At 41.8% G+C, this 16,442-nt stretch overlaps 1 protein-coding gene across 1 annotated transcript; it reads left to right on the top strand.

Moving 5' to 3' along the window:
• Positions 1 to 9,122: 9,122 nt before the first annotated feature.
• On the top strand, positions 9,123 to 15,097 carry LOC114850352 (uncharacterized; the record flags this gene model as incomplete). The annotated part of the gene is made up of 7 exons (XM_055506674.1): positions 9,123 to 9,411; positions 9,490 to 9,735; positions 9,808 to 9,963; positions 10,152 to 10,238; positions 11,060 to 11,152; positions 11,791 to 11,838; positions 14,789 to 15,097. Coding segments are annotated over 7 exons (1,224 nt in total), but the record flags the coding sequence as incomplete, so codon positions are not given.
• Positions 15,098 to 16,442: the final 1,345 nt, after the last annotated feature.

A 16,442-nucleotide genomic window follows, 5' to 3' on the forward strand; every position in this document is an offset into this window, starting at 1 on the left:
TGCTCTGTCCTTGTTTTCCTTTGCTGATTGTCATAAGCAGGTGTCTGTCAGACACACACGCTTGTAGTAGCTGGTTCATCTGATGAGCCCAGAACGTGATGGCTGCAGACGTTGTGGGAGTCGCTGAGGCGTCCATGCTGGGGTCTGTGTCCTCCAGCTGCTGTGGTGTCAGAGCTTCCACCCTGTTCTGGTTGTTGGTCGGCGCTTCTTCTCCTTCGGTTCTTCTGCTGATGGTGGGAAAGGAGTCCAGATCCGGATTTACCCTCATCGCGCTCAGTTCTGCATTAGAATAGAGAGCAGAAAGAATGGGAGCATTTGCTCTTGACATGATATGTGTGTGTGGTGTGTGTGTGTGTGTGTGGCGAGTGCAAACAATTCTTCCCCAGAGTTGTTATCTCCTTTGTTTCTGTTACTCTCATCTCTCTTTTGTTTCTTTTAGGGCTTTAGTTTTGATAGTTTTGCTTTTTCAAATGTCATCTTTTTGTATCTAATTTTTCTTTTAAAGGTGCATATGTCTTTTACACTAAGTGATTCTCTTTTTGAACCCATAACCAGTTTCCCACTCATGGAAACATGAAACGCACTAATAACCATATTTACTTTTTACTTTTATAATTACTTTTACTTTTGTAATGCTGCAGTCTGGTGGTGGAGACTTAGATCGCCCCGAACCCATCTTTCAGAGTCCCGGCGGTTTCCTGCCTTAGATTTTTATGTGTTCCGGCCGGAACCTTTTATTGAAATTTCTCTTCCACGGACGTCTCCGTAGAAAGGGAACCGCTCAGATCAGCGACAGGGTTCTCGGAAGTGCTCCCTCACCGTCAGGCCCCTCTAAGACCCGGGTCCCTCGTATCTCAAAACCACTTCCCCCTGCAAACGCGCTCCGTATTTCAGAAGCCGTCTTTTATTTCTTGTCCACTCCCTTTGGACTGCGCTCAGATCTGCACACTGGTCTGTATCCTCAGTACAGACAAAACAAGCTCGGTCCCACGAGCCAACCCTTAGCAACCACCGTCTCGACCACCAGGGCAGACTTTGACCTAATTAATTTTACCCGAATATTAAATTTTTTAATTTAAAAAAAATTGTTTGGTCCTAATTATTATATTTTCTCTTTTTCTCGATCTAATTAATTTTCCTAATCAAATTTAGTGTTTCAACCAAATAGAAGATTTCTTTCCCTTTTTTTTCAACCAATTGAAATGTTTCAGCTAAATTAAAAATAAAAGTTCCAATCTTTTTGTTTTTCCCAAATCAAAGGAATCTCTCTCACCGGCTGAGCCAAGTTAAGATTTGAGTTTGAATCTGAGTTTGTGGATCTCGTCAGAGGCGATCCAGACGGGTGAGCAGTCCTCCCAGCTCTGAATGTCTGTAGAGGTTTGGAGGCTGAGCGACCCTAGTCCTCAGGACTATCGTCCCTGGTCACACCGTCCAGACGACCTGCCGCGGGATCCTGTTCGTAGACGCCAATTTCTGTGGTGGAAATTTTGCAATAAAGGCAGATGAGAGAGTTGTGCTTTTGTGCGATTTATTGAAATAATAAAGAAAATAAAAATAATGGGGAAAGCAAATAAAAAGCATGGATGTTGATCGTGCACATCAACAAACCAAAAACCAGCTGGGGAGATCATTGCACACACCACGAAGGTGTGTTGCAAAGAGCCCACGATCCTCAAGTTGCTTCTGCCTTTTAGCTTCTCTGTCCGACTAGGGTGGAATGTCTTTCTAACCCAATCAAATTACATGCACCATCTCCTCCCTGTCGCAGTGTGTGTGAAGATTTTTACTTTCTCACACCTGAATCACTGACGTCCAACTATCTGTGAGAAAGGAGCACAGAGTCTCAACAGACAGAGACACAACTCCCCGACCTTGGGTTTGGGAGCTAGAGTTGAGAGTCTATCAGGCAGAGACAACCATTGAACAATGTAGGTCAAATGTCAAATGCATACAGTAAGACAAAACATAAGATATTAATTGCAGAACATAAGTCATAACTCGTATAATAACTGCATAGAAATGCATAGAAATAAGGAAGACACATAGAAATAAGGAAGAGACAATTTTTCCCGTAACATATCCTTAGATTCCTTTAGATTAGAGCTTTTATCTGAGTATCACAGCGATAGGCCTATAATTGGGTCGCAAACTAACAATAACTACATGCCAACGATTTATTGTATCATATCTTTGTTTGTGTTTAATGTACACGAATGAGACATACAGTGTTGTAGCCCTGACTCTGCTGTTTATTTTGATGTTAAATATGTCTATAGTCATACAGTCAGCCATTTGACCTCCAGGGGCACCAACTTTGCCCTCCGCCAGGCTACTTGGCTGGGTCCCTGCCCCCCGTCACCCGCTGGGGTGGGTCAGAACACACAGCGGTGAATGAACGTTGCAGAAACACACAACCACCACCACAAAGACCACAACTGCAGAAGACTGGGATGAAGAGACATGTTCCCTGAACAGCCTACTGGTCAGCGGTTAAACATGTCCGTCCTCTGGCCAGCAGGGGGTGCCTGTGTGTTTGCTCCAGTCTGGTCTTCTGTGGTTGTATGTGTTGTGCTAACAGAAGTCACACAGTGCTTGTTGTGTAACTTGTTATTAGTAAATGCTAAAGTTGGAGCTAGTTATCGTGAATGTGACTCGATTGTCTCAATGTTCAAACAGTTTCTGCGTTTTTGCCGTCTTGTTTTTCCTCCTGCTTCAGACGTTGACTAACGCCACTTCATCGCTACTATCTGCATCTGCTCTTCAGGTGTTACATGCTAAATATTGTGTCTTTGAGTTTTGCAGGTGACCTGGACTGACTCCTCCATGAACTTTTAGCTGATCGGTGTCATGTGGAGACTGGTATTTAAAAGCTCCTCTCTCTTGCTGTCTGTTTGTTCCTTTGTGCATTTTGGTTAAATTAGGGAGTGAGCCAGATGGATTAAGAAAATTTGTCTTACTGTCGGTTCACTCATTTGTTATTTTGCCTTTTTTATTTTTGGAGGTAATCCTGGGTGGAGATACGTTTCTCTGGTGGGGGTAAACATGTCAGGGCCTTAGCTGTATGGCTGTAGTTGCTGAAGTTATGCTTTTAAAGCTGCCTCCAGCCTGGTACACCTCTGAGCACCTGACCTACAGTAACCTGACCTTGGGAAAGTGAAGGTTTGGAGGGGAGCTGCCCCGCCCTGGGAGAAAAGGGCAGAGCAACAAGTGTCTTCACTTTGTTTGGGATTATGATTGGGTACAAATATAATAAAATAATGGTCAAAAACACCCTAAAAGGTCAAGAACGGAGCTGAATCCCACCCCGTGAGCAACAGGTTTATAAGGTGATGTTGTGACAAAAATTCTCAGTCTGTCTTGTCTTCTGTCACTTTTCTGTGGAATAAACGCTTGGTCGACCCTGGATCTTACTGCTCTTGGCCGTCTGGACTTGAATAATTTTGGGCTCTTGCTGTAGGACTTGAGGATTACTGCTTTGGACTTATTCATTTAATATTCTTATTATTTATTTTCCACACTGGGAGCTTACTAATTTCATGGAACCTTACCTTATTACTGTGCATTAGTTTAGCTTTTCACGTTTTTGGGAATTTAATAATTTTCTGGCTCCTTACTACTGTGGATTTAGTTCATTTTTCTTCCTTTTGGGATTTATCATTTAATTACTGGAATTAACATATTTTGACTTTTGCCATCTTAACAAAGGATAATTTACACCTATTGGATTTATAGAAGATCAGTCATATTGGAATGCAAATTTTAAAGGCTTTATTGCCTGACACAACAATGTCTGGTTCTCTTGGGTGTGGTTTATTCACCATTTTGATAAAGAGAGCTTGTGTGGCTGCTTTTGTTTTTATGGATATTAGGTACTGTTTGAATTGTGCATACAGGTTAATTGTGTTCTTTGAGGTCTTTGGTAAAAGGTTTTGGTTAACAGTCAGTTTAGCATGTCGACCACTGAAGCATTTATTCGAGCACCAACAAACAACTTTTACAACTTGCCAGACATTACGATATTGAAATGACTAGTAGTGAGAAACGGTTAAAAGAAAGTGTTAAAGAAGCTCCAGGTCATTAGTAATAAAGCGTGGTGTCCTGACTTCTGCTTCTGCACTGACTCTGCAGTTGTGTCTTCGTCTGTAGCAGACATTTCTCAAACTTCAGATGCTGCCTTTGAGTTGAAGTTAAGGAAATTGGCCTTGCAACAATTACAACCGCAAGATAAACAGCGGGAGCAGCAATCGATGGCGACAGAAGCTAATGCTTTGGGAGCGTGAATGCTTCCTTAATCTTTAGTTAAACTTTAGTAACTCTATTTCACTATAAGTGATGAAAACAAGCAAAACAATTTGATAAATTGTCAAATGAACAGACACAAAAAACATTGACTCAATAATTATAAACAGGATCATATGAGACATAAAACAGTGTATTGTGTTGTACTACACCATAAACAGCGAAGCTAAAGTCTGGTCTCCTCATCTGCTTTACCTTTCACTATATTTCCCTCTCCCCTGTTTCGGCTGCAGCGTATCTGCCCTGTCCTGTGCAGATAAAGTACAGGCAGCACCAAACTGCCAGGCATCATAAACCAGTAAGCAGAGGCCCTGAGCAACAGGCTGAGATGGCTGCACTGGAATGACAGGCTCAGTGTGAAACCAACGACCAGCGCTACGAACCACAGCCACAGCACTGCAGTTATGGCCATGACGGAGACGAAGGCTCGGCGCTTCACCCGGTCAACCGCTCCCGCTCCCCAGGACCCGGACCAAGGAGAGCCCGCAGAACCGAGACGCTGCAGAAGGAGACGACCAGCAGGGAGAGGCCCAGGACGCAGAGCACCTGCATGTGGAAGTCAGCTTTAAAGCAGGAAGCTGCAGTGCTGTACACCACACACAGCAGCCAGGCACAGCCGATGCTGACGTTCCTGATCCGGACCCCTCGCTCGCTCTTCAGCGCTCGGTACAACACTGGATGAACCACTGCCAGGTATCGCTCCACACAGGTCAGGAGATGGAACGCGATCTCTCCACAAAGAACCATCCATGAAATCCACCACCCTGCAACCTGCAAACACAGGATCTCCCTGTAGGTCCCGTAGACGTAGGCAGCGGTTCCCAAACTGCAGACCAGCTGCAGCGCTGCATTGTGGCAGGTCAGGACGTCAGCGTGGCTCATGGAGCCGAAGGAGCGCTGCTGCCACTGTCTGTAACCTAGCAACAGGACGAAGGAGGAGAGCGGCAGCAGGAGGCACACTCTGCTCACGTTGAAGGCCATGGACACGTTAACACCAGCTGGGGAGGAAGAGTCCTCAGGCTCCACACAGAGGGGGGGCGTTGAGTTGTCCGACATGTCTGATGTGACAAGAAGCTGAAGGATGAAGAGTCGCAGACGTGCTGAGACTGGAAACCAATCTGAAACTAAGCTAATGAGCCTCAAATCCACCTGAACTCGTCCCTGTCCTGGTTTCTCTGTTATTCCCAGCATTGACTGTTGTTGTTACTTTTATGGCCTGAAATACAGATGTCCATCTTAACTAACAATTGGTTGTTCAGGCTGATCATAAACATTAAATAAAAACAAGCTTTGATGAAGTTAATATGTTATAAATGACACTTCTATTAAAATAATAAATGATCACGTGTTCAAATAAGAAGCTTAGTCACAGAAAGTGAGTGAACACATAAACAGACTTGATTCATTCTCCTGTTATTGCCCAAACACTCACCTGACAGCTGTGATCAGATATAAATGCATGTGCAGGAGCCGTGGGACCAGAGGAAGCAGCCGATTTGCATCTTGTCAAATAAATCTAGAATGAATGTGTAACAAGAGTCAAAAGTGATTTGACTGCTGGACGTTTACATTTGACAAATAATTAACGTGCCTTTTCCATTTTCTGGTTTGGACACATTTATGTCCTGCATGTTCCTTTTGATTGTAATTTGTGACTCAAAGTCATCACAGTTGATTAATGGTTCATGTGTAGCTTCAGGTTTTATGCGTCATACTTTTTCATGGTTAGTCATCGTTGGACTAATCAGGAGTGCAGGCTGCATCCAGGGTTCATTCAGGCTTCATTAACGGCTCTTCCAGGGTTAAAGATGTGTAATTGGATGTGTTTCCTCTTTGCTGTGGTGGCATCAATCTTCTTTACACTGTTTCATAATCAGCGTCATTATTATCTATTGTATATTTAACAGTAGAAATGCACCGATGCCTTTTGGACTTTGAGGCTTTCAGTCCTGGAGCTGCAGCGTTTTCATGAGAATAAGAAATCCTTTAATTGTGCCACAGTGGAGAGATTTGTTCAACATTTTTTAATTTTTTAAGACAATTTTTCCCATAACAAAACCCTACAAGCAGACATTGTTTTACTTTGATAGATATTTTACCATGAAGGCCTGCTTCACACAGTCTCCTCTTAACAGTTGTTCTACAGATGTTTCTGCTGCTAGAACTCTGTGTCGCATTGGTCTCTAATCTGAGCAGCTGTTAACCTGTGATGTATTAAAATCCACATGTGATGATTCATAGTTTTGATGCCCTCAGTGTGACTGTACAATTTTCATAGTCATGAAAATAAAGACAACTCTTTGAATGAGAAGGTGTGTTCAAATGTTTGGTCTGTACTTTATGTATTTATGTACAGTATGAGTCTAGGCACACGCCTTAACGTTATTATTAGTATTAATATTAATTTAACAGTTAACAACAGTACTCCAGTGATTTACTTAATAATGTGTATACCCAAGATGTTACAAGTGTAAAAACAGCACTTCAATACAATACAATACATATAAAGTAAAGGTGTGGCCACGGACCATGTAGCAAAACAAGCAACCAACATTATCCACCAGAGGAAGACATTTTACCTGTGAACACTCTGGCTGGTTTAACTGTAGGAAATCAGACCAGCTCGCTCTGTTCAAGGACCCGGGTTCCCAGCGTGGGTTCCTCTGTGTAGGTTCTCTCAAGGGTCTCTGCTTCCTCCTGCATTTCGAGGCCATGCAGTCATTAAAACTAGGGTTTCCTGGTTGTAAAGTTCCAGTAACAGACAATTAAACCTTTACTGCACTCAGAAGCAACATCACAAAAATAATTATAAGAAATATGAATGTCAAAATGTGGATCTATCGTCACACAAATGACTTTAATTTCATAATGGAACCTTAAATATTAATCTTCAGTTGTGTTAGATCCTACTGCCTGCTTCACTGGCTATGAATGTACACAATATATTAGTTTAGATTTTTTATTTAGATGTAGTTCATTACTCAGTAACTGGAGGATGAAAGGCAGAAACACACAGCTAATAACGGACTGAAAAGCAGAAGGAGGAGGGTTTAATGTCAGACTCTCACACAGTGTCTAAACAGCACAATGACGCAAACATCACGTCTGCGACTTCTCCGTAAGTAAAATATTTCACTGTTATAGTGTCAAATGTGTCTGTAGATCTGTTGAGTTTTACTGTAAGTAGCAAAACAAAAAATATCTGTGAAATCCATCCATTCATTTTATACTACATTTACCAAAATATGTGTTAAACAGAAGAGAAAAAAATTAACAGAAAACAATTTAAAAATTAACCATGTTAACATTTATTGTATTGAAGAATTAAGTTTTAGGCGAGAAAACAACATTTGAAAGGGAAAATTAAAACACATTATAGACTGTATTCTTCTGTTTGCCTTTATCTGATAATAACACACACTACACATATTACACATGATTTCAACAGAAACTACCTTAATGTGTTTTCACACATAGGGAGAACATTTTAAATGCTGTGTTTCTGTAAAGTCGAGGGAGTCGACAGAAAAGAAGCTTAACAAAAGCCAGAAACCAGACGTTGCATTGATGATGACAGTTGGAAATGTTAATTAAAGCTCTGTCCTCAGTGATGTAAATAATGTATTCAGTGATGTTTAAAAGTGTCCTGAACTTGAATTCAAACTAACTCTACAAACTCTCTTCAGTGTTGACCTCCCTGTTGTTCTTCAAAGCAACGCAAGGTGGGAACGTTTTTTTTTATTTAAACATAAGAATGTCTTTATTGAGTTGCCTGCAGACAAAAACATTCATTAAGGGTCATAGAGGTCAACAGATGTGTTGCTTTAACAGCAAATATGCTTTACACTAGAACATCACAGATTATGTACATTTTTACAGGAGACAAATCTGTCACAGCCCGGAGTTGCAGGTCTCAGAACAGTCGAGCACATCTGGTTCAGAAGGTTTTAATGTCGTCGTCACAAACAGGCAGACTTTGGTCCACAGGTGAGCAGAGGCGACATACAGACTTAGAGCAGGCAGAGATTCACACACAGAGAGGCTCAGGTAACAAACATCCAAGGAACAGGCAATGAAAGGTCAACACAGACACAACTATCACTACACGGACTGGACTTACACAATGAAAACACTGGAATGATGGCAGTGACGCACAACTGAACAGTGTGACTGATCTTAAGCACTGAGTAAATTAGTATCTGATGGTGCAGCATGAGACCAGGAGCAAAGCTGAACATAGCACAGGAACTAAAACAGGAAGCAGAAGAAATAAAACCAGAAGCTGGACTGAGAACGGGCTAATGAGCAGGAACTGTGACCAAATATAGACTGCAGGACGTTCAGCATGTCCAGAATGAGGCCTGTCACCGCCCTCCAGTATTAACTGATAAATACTGATACTGATAAAATCATTACACATGGTGCATATTATGTTATGACCCAAGCAAAATGCCAGAACCCTGGATCCATTTACAGAAATGTGTTTATACTGTAACAGGGCGGCGCTGGTGCAGTGGGCGGCGCTGTCACAGCAAGCGTGTTCGGGTTCGGTTCTGGGGCGGTCGGGTCCCTCTCTGTGTTCTCCTCGTGTCTGCGTGGGTTCTCTCTGGGTTCTCCACTTCCTCCCACGGTCCAAACACATGCATTAGGTTGATTGGCTGCTTTCCATTGGCCGTAGCTGTGAAAGATATAATGTTGTTAAAACATAACTTTTAAAGACAAGGTTGAGACATGGAGCAACAATGAAAGACCTTGATGTAAAGAACACAATAAACTATAAAAATGTAATTTAGTTATTTAGTTATTAGAAACTATAATAAATCTTTCCAGCTCGTCTCACTGTGAGTCCCAGCAGGTCTCAGTTCTTTAGAGATGAGTCTGTGTCTCTGAGCTGTGAGGTCGATGACGGATCTGGAGGATGGAGACTGAGGAGGAACACCAGCAGACAGACTAGAGCTGAGTGTGGAGATGAATGGGGAAGATCATCTGGTTCCACCTGTAACATCAGCTACGTGGACACATGGGACAGTGGAGTTTACTGGTGCGAGTCCAGCTCTGCCTCCAGCAGCAGCAGCAGCAGCAGCAGCAGCAGCATCAACATCAGTGTCTCTGGTAAGATCACACTGTGGACTTAGTGCTGATGAGTCTGTGTGGACATGATGAAATGCTGTGGTTTGTCTCTGTGTTGAGGTGGATCAGTGATCCTGCAGAGTCCTGTCCTCCCTGTGATGGAGGGACATGATGTCACTCTGCACTGTCAAACAAAGAGCCCTCCCTCCAAGCTCCCAGCTGATTTCTATAAAGATGGCTCCCTCATCAGGACTGAGCCTACAGGTCACATGACCATCCACCGTGTCACCAAGTCTGATGAAGGAGCCTATAAATGCAGCATCCAGGCTGGTGGAGAGTCTGCGTCCAGCTGGATGCTGGTCTCAGGTCAGCAGCTTCACTCTCATCCAGACGCTGGTTCATCCACATCTGAACTCAACGACTGGATTCTCTCCACAGAGCAACCTACCACCACATCTGTACCTACAACCCCTGGAGCCTCAACCTCTCCAGATCATTTTCTTCTCTACATTTTGATGTCTGTTGTTTGTGTCTGTGTTCTGGTTCTGCTAGTGATTCTGTTTGTGAGACGAAAAGTTCAGAAAAAACCTACAGGTACGAGACAAACTACTAGGTTTCACATTAATAATATATATGATCTAAGCCTCATTTTATTGAGTGTTTACAATAAATTTCTTTTTATTTACTGCAGTTCAGTCATAAGTCATAATTTTCTCAGATTTATTATTAAGATTACTATTATATTATTATTAATATTTTGTAAATTATGTTGTTCATTGCAGCTGCTGAAGGAAAAGTATTAGAGGGTGAAATCACATACGGTGATGTTAAAATATGTCACCAACAACAGTCATTCAGACATAATAGAGGTAATAATTTATTTTTTGTTTTTTGCAGATTAGGATCAAGTTATTTATTATTATTGTTTGATTATGATGTATGATTATTATTGTTATTATTTATATTACTATGGGCGAGAGGCGAGGTACCTGGAATGGTCACATAGGCACTCTTCTCGCTGACGGTGCTACCCATCGCACCACTGTGCCGCTCCCATTAACTTACATCACTGTTTAAAATAATAGGTAAAATAATTATGTCCTAAAAAAAATATGACCAACGTGGAGCATGTAAATGAAATGTACACAGGCTCTTCTGGAACAGTGACGTCCTTAACCTAAAGAGACAAATCTGACTTGATGAACCATTTCCAGAGAGTTTGCTTTGTATTTCCTGTAATATGATTAGACATTTTTAGAAGTTTCAGTTATAGTTTGGTTGTTTCCTCTTGTGAATGTGTGAACAGAAGCACAAATGTCTGTGGTTGATCAATTTCCTGTTTATTTAGCTGAATGTGAAGCTGCAGCTCATTAGTAAGAAAGGAGAATGTTTCTACATTTACAGTTGTTTATCACCTGTGCATTCATAAAATGTCTAATGGGGTGAATATTTATATAACAACATCAACGTTGCACGTTCACTGTACGTTAATACAAATTCAAGAATTCACAGGTAATAAGTTTGTGAACGTCTCTGATGAACACGTTGAATAGAATCTAACATCATAGATTTTTATGCTTCTTCTCCTTTGTTTCCTATTAAACCTGTATCTTCAGCAGCTGGACGGCTACTGAGTGTGAACGTCTAACAGTAAAAGCTGTGCTGATTCACTCTGAGTCCTGTTCTGCAGGGAAGGATGACGCTCCAGTTTACTCAACGGTGAGAACAGAAGACACCAACTACGGACAGATCATCATCAGACACACTGAACCAAGGACCAGAGGTACATGAATGAATGAAGGTCTATAGAGTCTATGGATCATCTGACTTTAACACGTGAGCACGCTGACGTTAAACAACAGCAGCATCTGGGTCAGAACCAGCAGCAGAAGGTTAATGCTTCTACATCCACTTGAAGGATGGAGTTGTTTTGGTTTATCCTTAAAAACATTTATGGTTTAAAGTTTTCCAGCTCCACTTTAAGTCCGGTGAAGTACAGTTGTTCACATTTGTATTTACTGACAGGGAGCAAAGCTTTTATTCTCTTATTATCATGGAGAACCCTCCACCCCTGCACCACACGAGGCTCTGAGCAGCTCCTTCAGCACCACACTGTTACAGCCACAGGCAGGAAGGAGCTGCTGCAGGTCACTGCTCCCACAGACATCAGACTGGACAACACATCACTGCAGTGACACACACACAATACTGTACACACCTACATTGTGTATTTTCAATTTAATTTATTCAAATTTAAAAGATTTACTTGATACCCTGTTTCATTGGATCAGAGAGGAAGCAAAAGACCTATGTGTAACTCTGTGTGTGTGTGTGTGTGTGTGTGTGTGTGTGTGTGTGTGTGTGTGTGTGTGTGTGTGTGTGTGTGTGTGTGTGTGTGTGTGTGTGTGTGTGTGTGTCCAGGACCAGCTGTGGTTTACTCCTCTCTCAGGTCCAGTCTCCCTCCATCACGTGATTCCAACCTCTGATGTTCACCAGCAGCTACGAAATTTACTGTTCATGTTTTAAACTCTGATCTGCTTCATTTAACTTCAGTCTCACTTGTTTTTCTTTTTGTGGTTCTGTGGAAAATGTGACTTGGTCTGTGACTGTTTGGTTGTGGTTAAAACCACAGACTCCATCACCTGAACAAGCATCTAGAACCCAAACCACAGAATGAAAGGTGTCTCACTCAGGGGCACGCTTAGTGTGGGGTGGGGGTCTGAACCTGGGACCTTCCACTCCCAACACTCTACCACTGAGCCACCAAACCCCCAACAACACTGCTCACGGAGGGAACAGTTCCAGCAGCTGCATGTGTCATAAGAGAAGCTGTCAGCAGAGAAGATCCAGATGTTTTAAAATCATGGAGAGATTAGTTTCTGCATATAAAGAAGCTTTTTAAAAACATGAAATGAAACTCTGTAAGTTTGTAGGTTTAAACTATGTTAAACTCTTTTCTCATTGGTTCCTACTTTAGCTGTATGAGGTGCTACATATTATAATATAAATCATGTGTGACATGTTCATCTGTTGTTTCTCTAACAGTCGTCCACTTCCTGTTTCTTGTCAATCACATCCGATGATCTGCAGAATCTGCTGCTGTTTGTTTCTTTGAACTGTCTTCACTTTGTTTAAATAAAGTTTTATTCAGATCTATTGACTGACGTCAGGGTTTGAACTATGCACATTAAAGCCTTGGGCTGCTTCCATGTGAGCTTAAAGATCCATGCACACGCTTTCTCATGCTCCACATTGCTAAAGAATTGGACCTTGATGTCTCAGTAAGGTGTCTGTAACTTTTCATGTCAAAAAGCTTTGTAGATCACTCACACGGCCCGTCTGAAAATGTGTTTTAAGCTCTCGTCCAGGGAAGCTAGAAAATAACCAAAGGGTGGGTCCACTGTGTCTCAGAGCTCCTTCAGTCGATGCAGTCGTTCTTCCATCAGATCAGCTTCATGGAGTTTCTTCCACTGATCTACACTGATCCGTCTGCTGAGCTACTGAAGGTCCACTCACTGCACCTGAATACACTCATTACTGTCAGGATGGGAATCTGTTCATTCAATGACGGTTCATCTGCCACAAACCATTTTATAGTGTGTTTCCATTAGTTCAATATTTGCATGATCATCTTAGAAACGCTGTGTTGGTTTATTTACTTCATGTCAGAACATAAAACAAGCTAGAGCAGCAGACGGCTGCAGTAGTGATGACATCATCACCATCATGGCCACCTGAACCACCAGAACCAGCAGAACCAGCAGAACCACCAGAACCAGCAGAACCACCAGAACCACCAGAACCACCAGAACCAGACACAGCTTCTTCCCCCAGGCTGTTTCTGAGCTGAACTCTCCCGGTCACACAATACAATGACTCAATGACTCTTACAGACATAAACATAAACGTGCAATAACCACTGTTGAATGTGACACAGCGAGCTGCAGTTTATTTTTTACTTATTTATTTTATTTGCGTAAATAACTATAATTGAACTTTAATACTAAATACTTGTGTTTTCTGCCACAAGAGGGAACAAAGACGGAGTCAGACCACGTACAGTTCCCTGTTGTCCTGCACAAACCTGGCCATTAAAGCTGATTCTGATTCTGATCATCGGGTCCAGCTGTGTTAAAACTCAGACCAAACATGGCCGACGCTCTAACAACAGGATGTGATGATGGGGAACTCAAACTCACCACATGCTGCTGGTGGCGGCGCTGTGGTCAGTAACTCAGCGTCTGCTGCTTCCTGATAAAGTGGGTGTGAAGTGGAGACTGAGTCAGACAGGAAGTGGGTCTAACTGCTCATGTTCCACATTTATTTACTCTGACCAGTAACATGACAAACAACAATAAACAATAACAATAAACAGAGCTTCATCTGTTGGGTTCATTTAAAATAAAACAATTTTATTTATACAGACAGGAAGGTTGATAACAATTATGATGAATCTCATCAACAGACTCAACACAGACCTGAGTAAAGCTGGACCTTCACTCTGGGTTTAATAATCACAGTGCTTTAATCAAATGGATCATCTCAGGTTGAACACTCACATCTTCACTGTAGTGAACCACGATAAACAGGCCGTCATGAATCTGTTATAGTGACTTTAAGTAACATTACTGTACATTACTACTAGTATTTTATTGAGCCAATAAATAAAATAAAATAAATAACAACATTTATATTGTTCACATCTTAAATTCTTATTATAGACAAAGAAAAAAGGTTCAGCGCTGCCTCAGAGCAGGAACTAACTGAGACTGGAGTCGATCAGAGAGAGAAGCAGGTTTAAACCAGCGACAGACGGATCACATCACATCACATCACTGTCAGACGATGGAGGAACCGGCTCTGCTGTGTCTGCTCCGTGAGTAAAATCAGAGCCCGGACACTATTACAAAATGATGCGTGATGAAAAAGGAGCTTGTTTCTGCTGTTAAATGTGTTTAAATGACTAGATTGTAATAGTTTCTGTTGTAGTCGTTGTCTTTCTGGAAGGAAGCATCAGCAATAGTTTAAATCCTGACTGTTAAAGATTGAATTTATGCCTGAGTCATGATGTGTTTTATGGAGTTGATGTTCACCTGTTGCTGCTGGAAGTAATAAATGAATCTGAGTGAGATTTCTCTTCAGTCGTGGCTTCTCTGCGATGCTGTGCTGCAGCAAAACAAGGTCAGTCAAAAGAAACACAGATTAAATTTGTTTAATTATTACAAATAATTAAAAACAAATGTGTGTACAAAAGGCCTAAAACAGAGAAATATCTATAAATCCTCTCATGAACATGTAATAAAAGTAATAAAATCTAAAAAAACAGCAGAGCTGCAGCCTGTTACATCCAATTTAGTCACTGTATGAACAGAAAACATAGAGTAGAAAATGGTGGAAACCACGCTGATTCTTCTTCCAGCTCGTCTCACTGTGAGTCCCAGCAGCTCTCAGTTCTTTAAAGGAGACTTTGTGTCTCTGAGCTGTGAGGACGACGACGGATCTGGAGGATGGAGACTGAGGAGGAACACCAGCAAACAGACTAGAGCTGAATGTGGAGATGAATGGGGAAGATCATCTGGTTCCACCTGTAACATCACCTACGTGGACACATGGGACAGTGGAGTTTACTGGTGCGAGTCCAGCTCTGCATCCAGCAGGTCTCAGGTCAGCAGGGTGAAGCCTTCACTTCATATTACTGTTAACAGATGTGGTCTTTATGATTAGACGATGGACACATATAGTTTAATAACAGTGTTTTTTCTTTCAGAGGGACCCTCCACCATCACCACTCCTCTTCCTCCTCCTCCTCCTCCTTCCTCTTCGTGTCCTGTTATGGGAAAAATAGTTTCTTCCCTATTTCTATGTAGTTATTATATGATTTTTGACTTGTGTTCTGTTTTGTCTTACTGTATGCATTTGACATTTCACCTAGATTGTTCAATGGTTGTCTCTGCCTGATAGACTCTCAACTCTAGCTCTAAACCCAAGGTCAGGGAGTTGTGTCTCTGTCTGTTGAGACTTGGTGCTCCTTTCTCACAGATAGTTGGACGTCAGCAATGCAGGTGTGAGAAAGTAAAAATCTTCACACACACTGCGACAGGGAGAAGATGGTGCATGTAATTTGATTGGGTTAGAAAGACATTCCACCCTAGTCGGACAGAGAAGCTAAAAGGCAGAAGCAACTTGAGGATCGTGGGCTCTTTGCATCACACCTTCGTGGTGTGTGCACTGATCTCCCCAGCTGGTTTTTGGTTTGTTGATGTGCACGATCAGCATCCATGCTTTTTATTTGCTTTCCCCATTATTTTTATTGTCCTTTATTTTTATAATAAATCGCACAAAAGGACAACTCTCTCCTCTGCCTCTTTATGGGCAATTTCCACCACAGTCCTCTCTGCGTCTGGTGGCCTTTAAAGTCCCTCTTTGTTCTGATGCTGATGTTAGTGATTTTCCTGCTGAAACCGAGAGGTTCAGAAGAATCTAAAGATGAAACACGCGTTTCTGAATTGAAGTCTTCACCGTAACATTTAGTTTCTCCTCATCTTCCAAATATTAAACTAATAACCTACATTCTGTTGTTCTGGCTGTAAATGACTGGATGACAATCATCATTACAATCATCAATAACCATCATTACACTGTGAGGACGTCTGGGCTCAAACACAGATCATAGCAGCAAACAGACGCTTTGTTACCTGATGCCTCTGAGCTGTTTCTTGATTAAACGTCACCTGTTTAAACCTCTGGTCTCTGGTAACGTGTCCTCTGGGTTTCATGATTCATCGCCGACTCCAACAACTGTGGTCGTCCTGTTTCTGTTGTTGACTCTGAACGTGAATCAGTTCCAGTTCACTGAGAATCTGTTAACAACAAATGAAGGAGGCGTCTGTTCTGTTTATGTCACATCTCTGTGAAGGTTTTTAAATGTGTTTTTTACAAACACAAAATAAATAAATAGGGATGTACCTTAAGCTGACGCATTCATAACTAAACAACTGCTGTACTGTTAAATTAATATTAATACCTATAATGATGTTAGGGCGTGTGCATACACTCATACATGAATACATTTG

This window comes from Betta splendens, unplaced genomic scaffold (assembly GCF_900634795.4).
Source record: "Betta splendens unplaced genomic scaffold, fBetSpl5.4 scaffold_23, whole genome shotgun sequence".
NCBI lineage: Eukaryota > Metazoa > Chordata > Actinopteri > Anabantiformes > Osphronemidae > Betta > Betta splendens.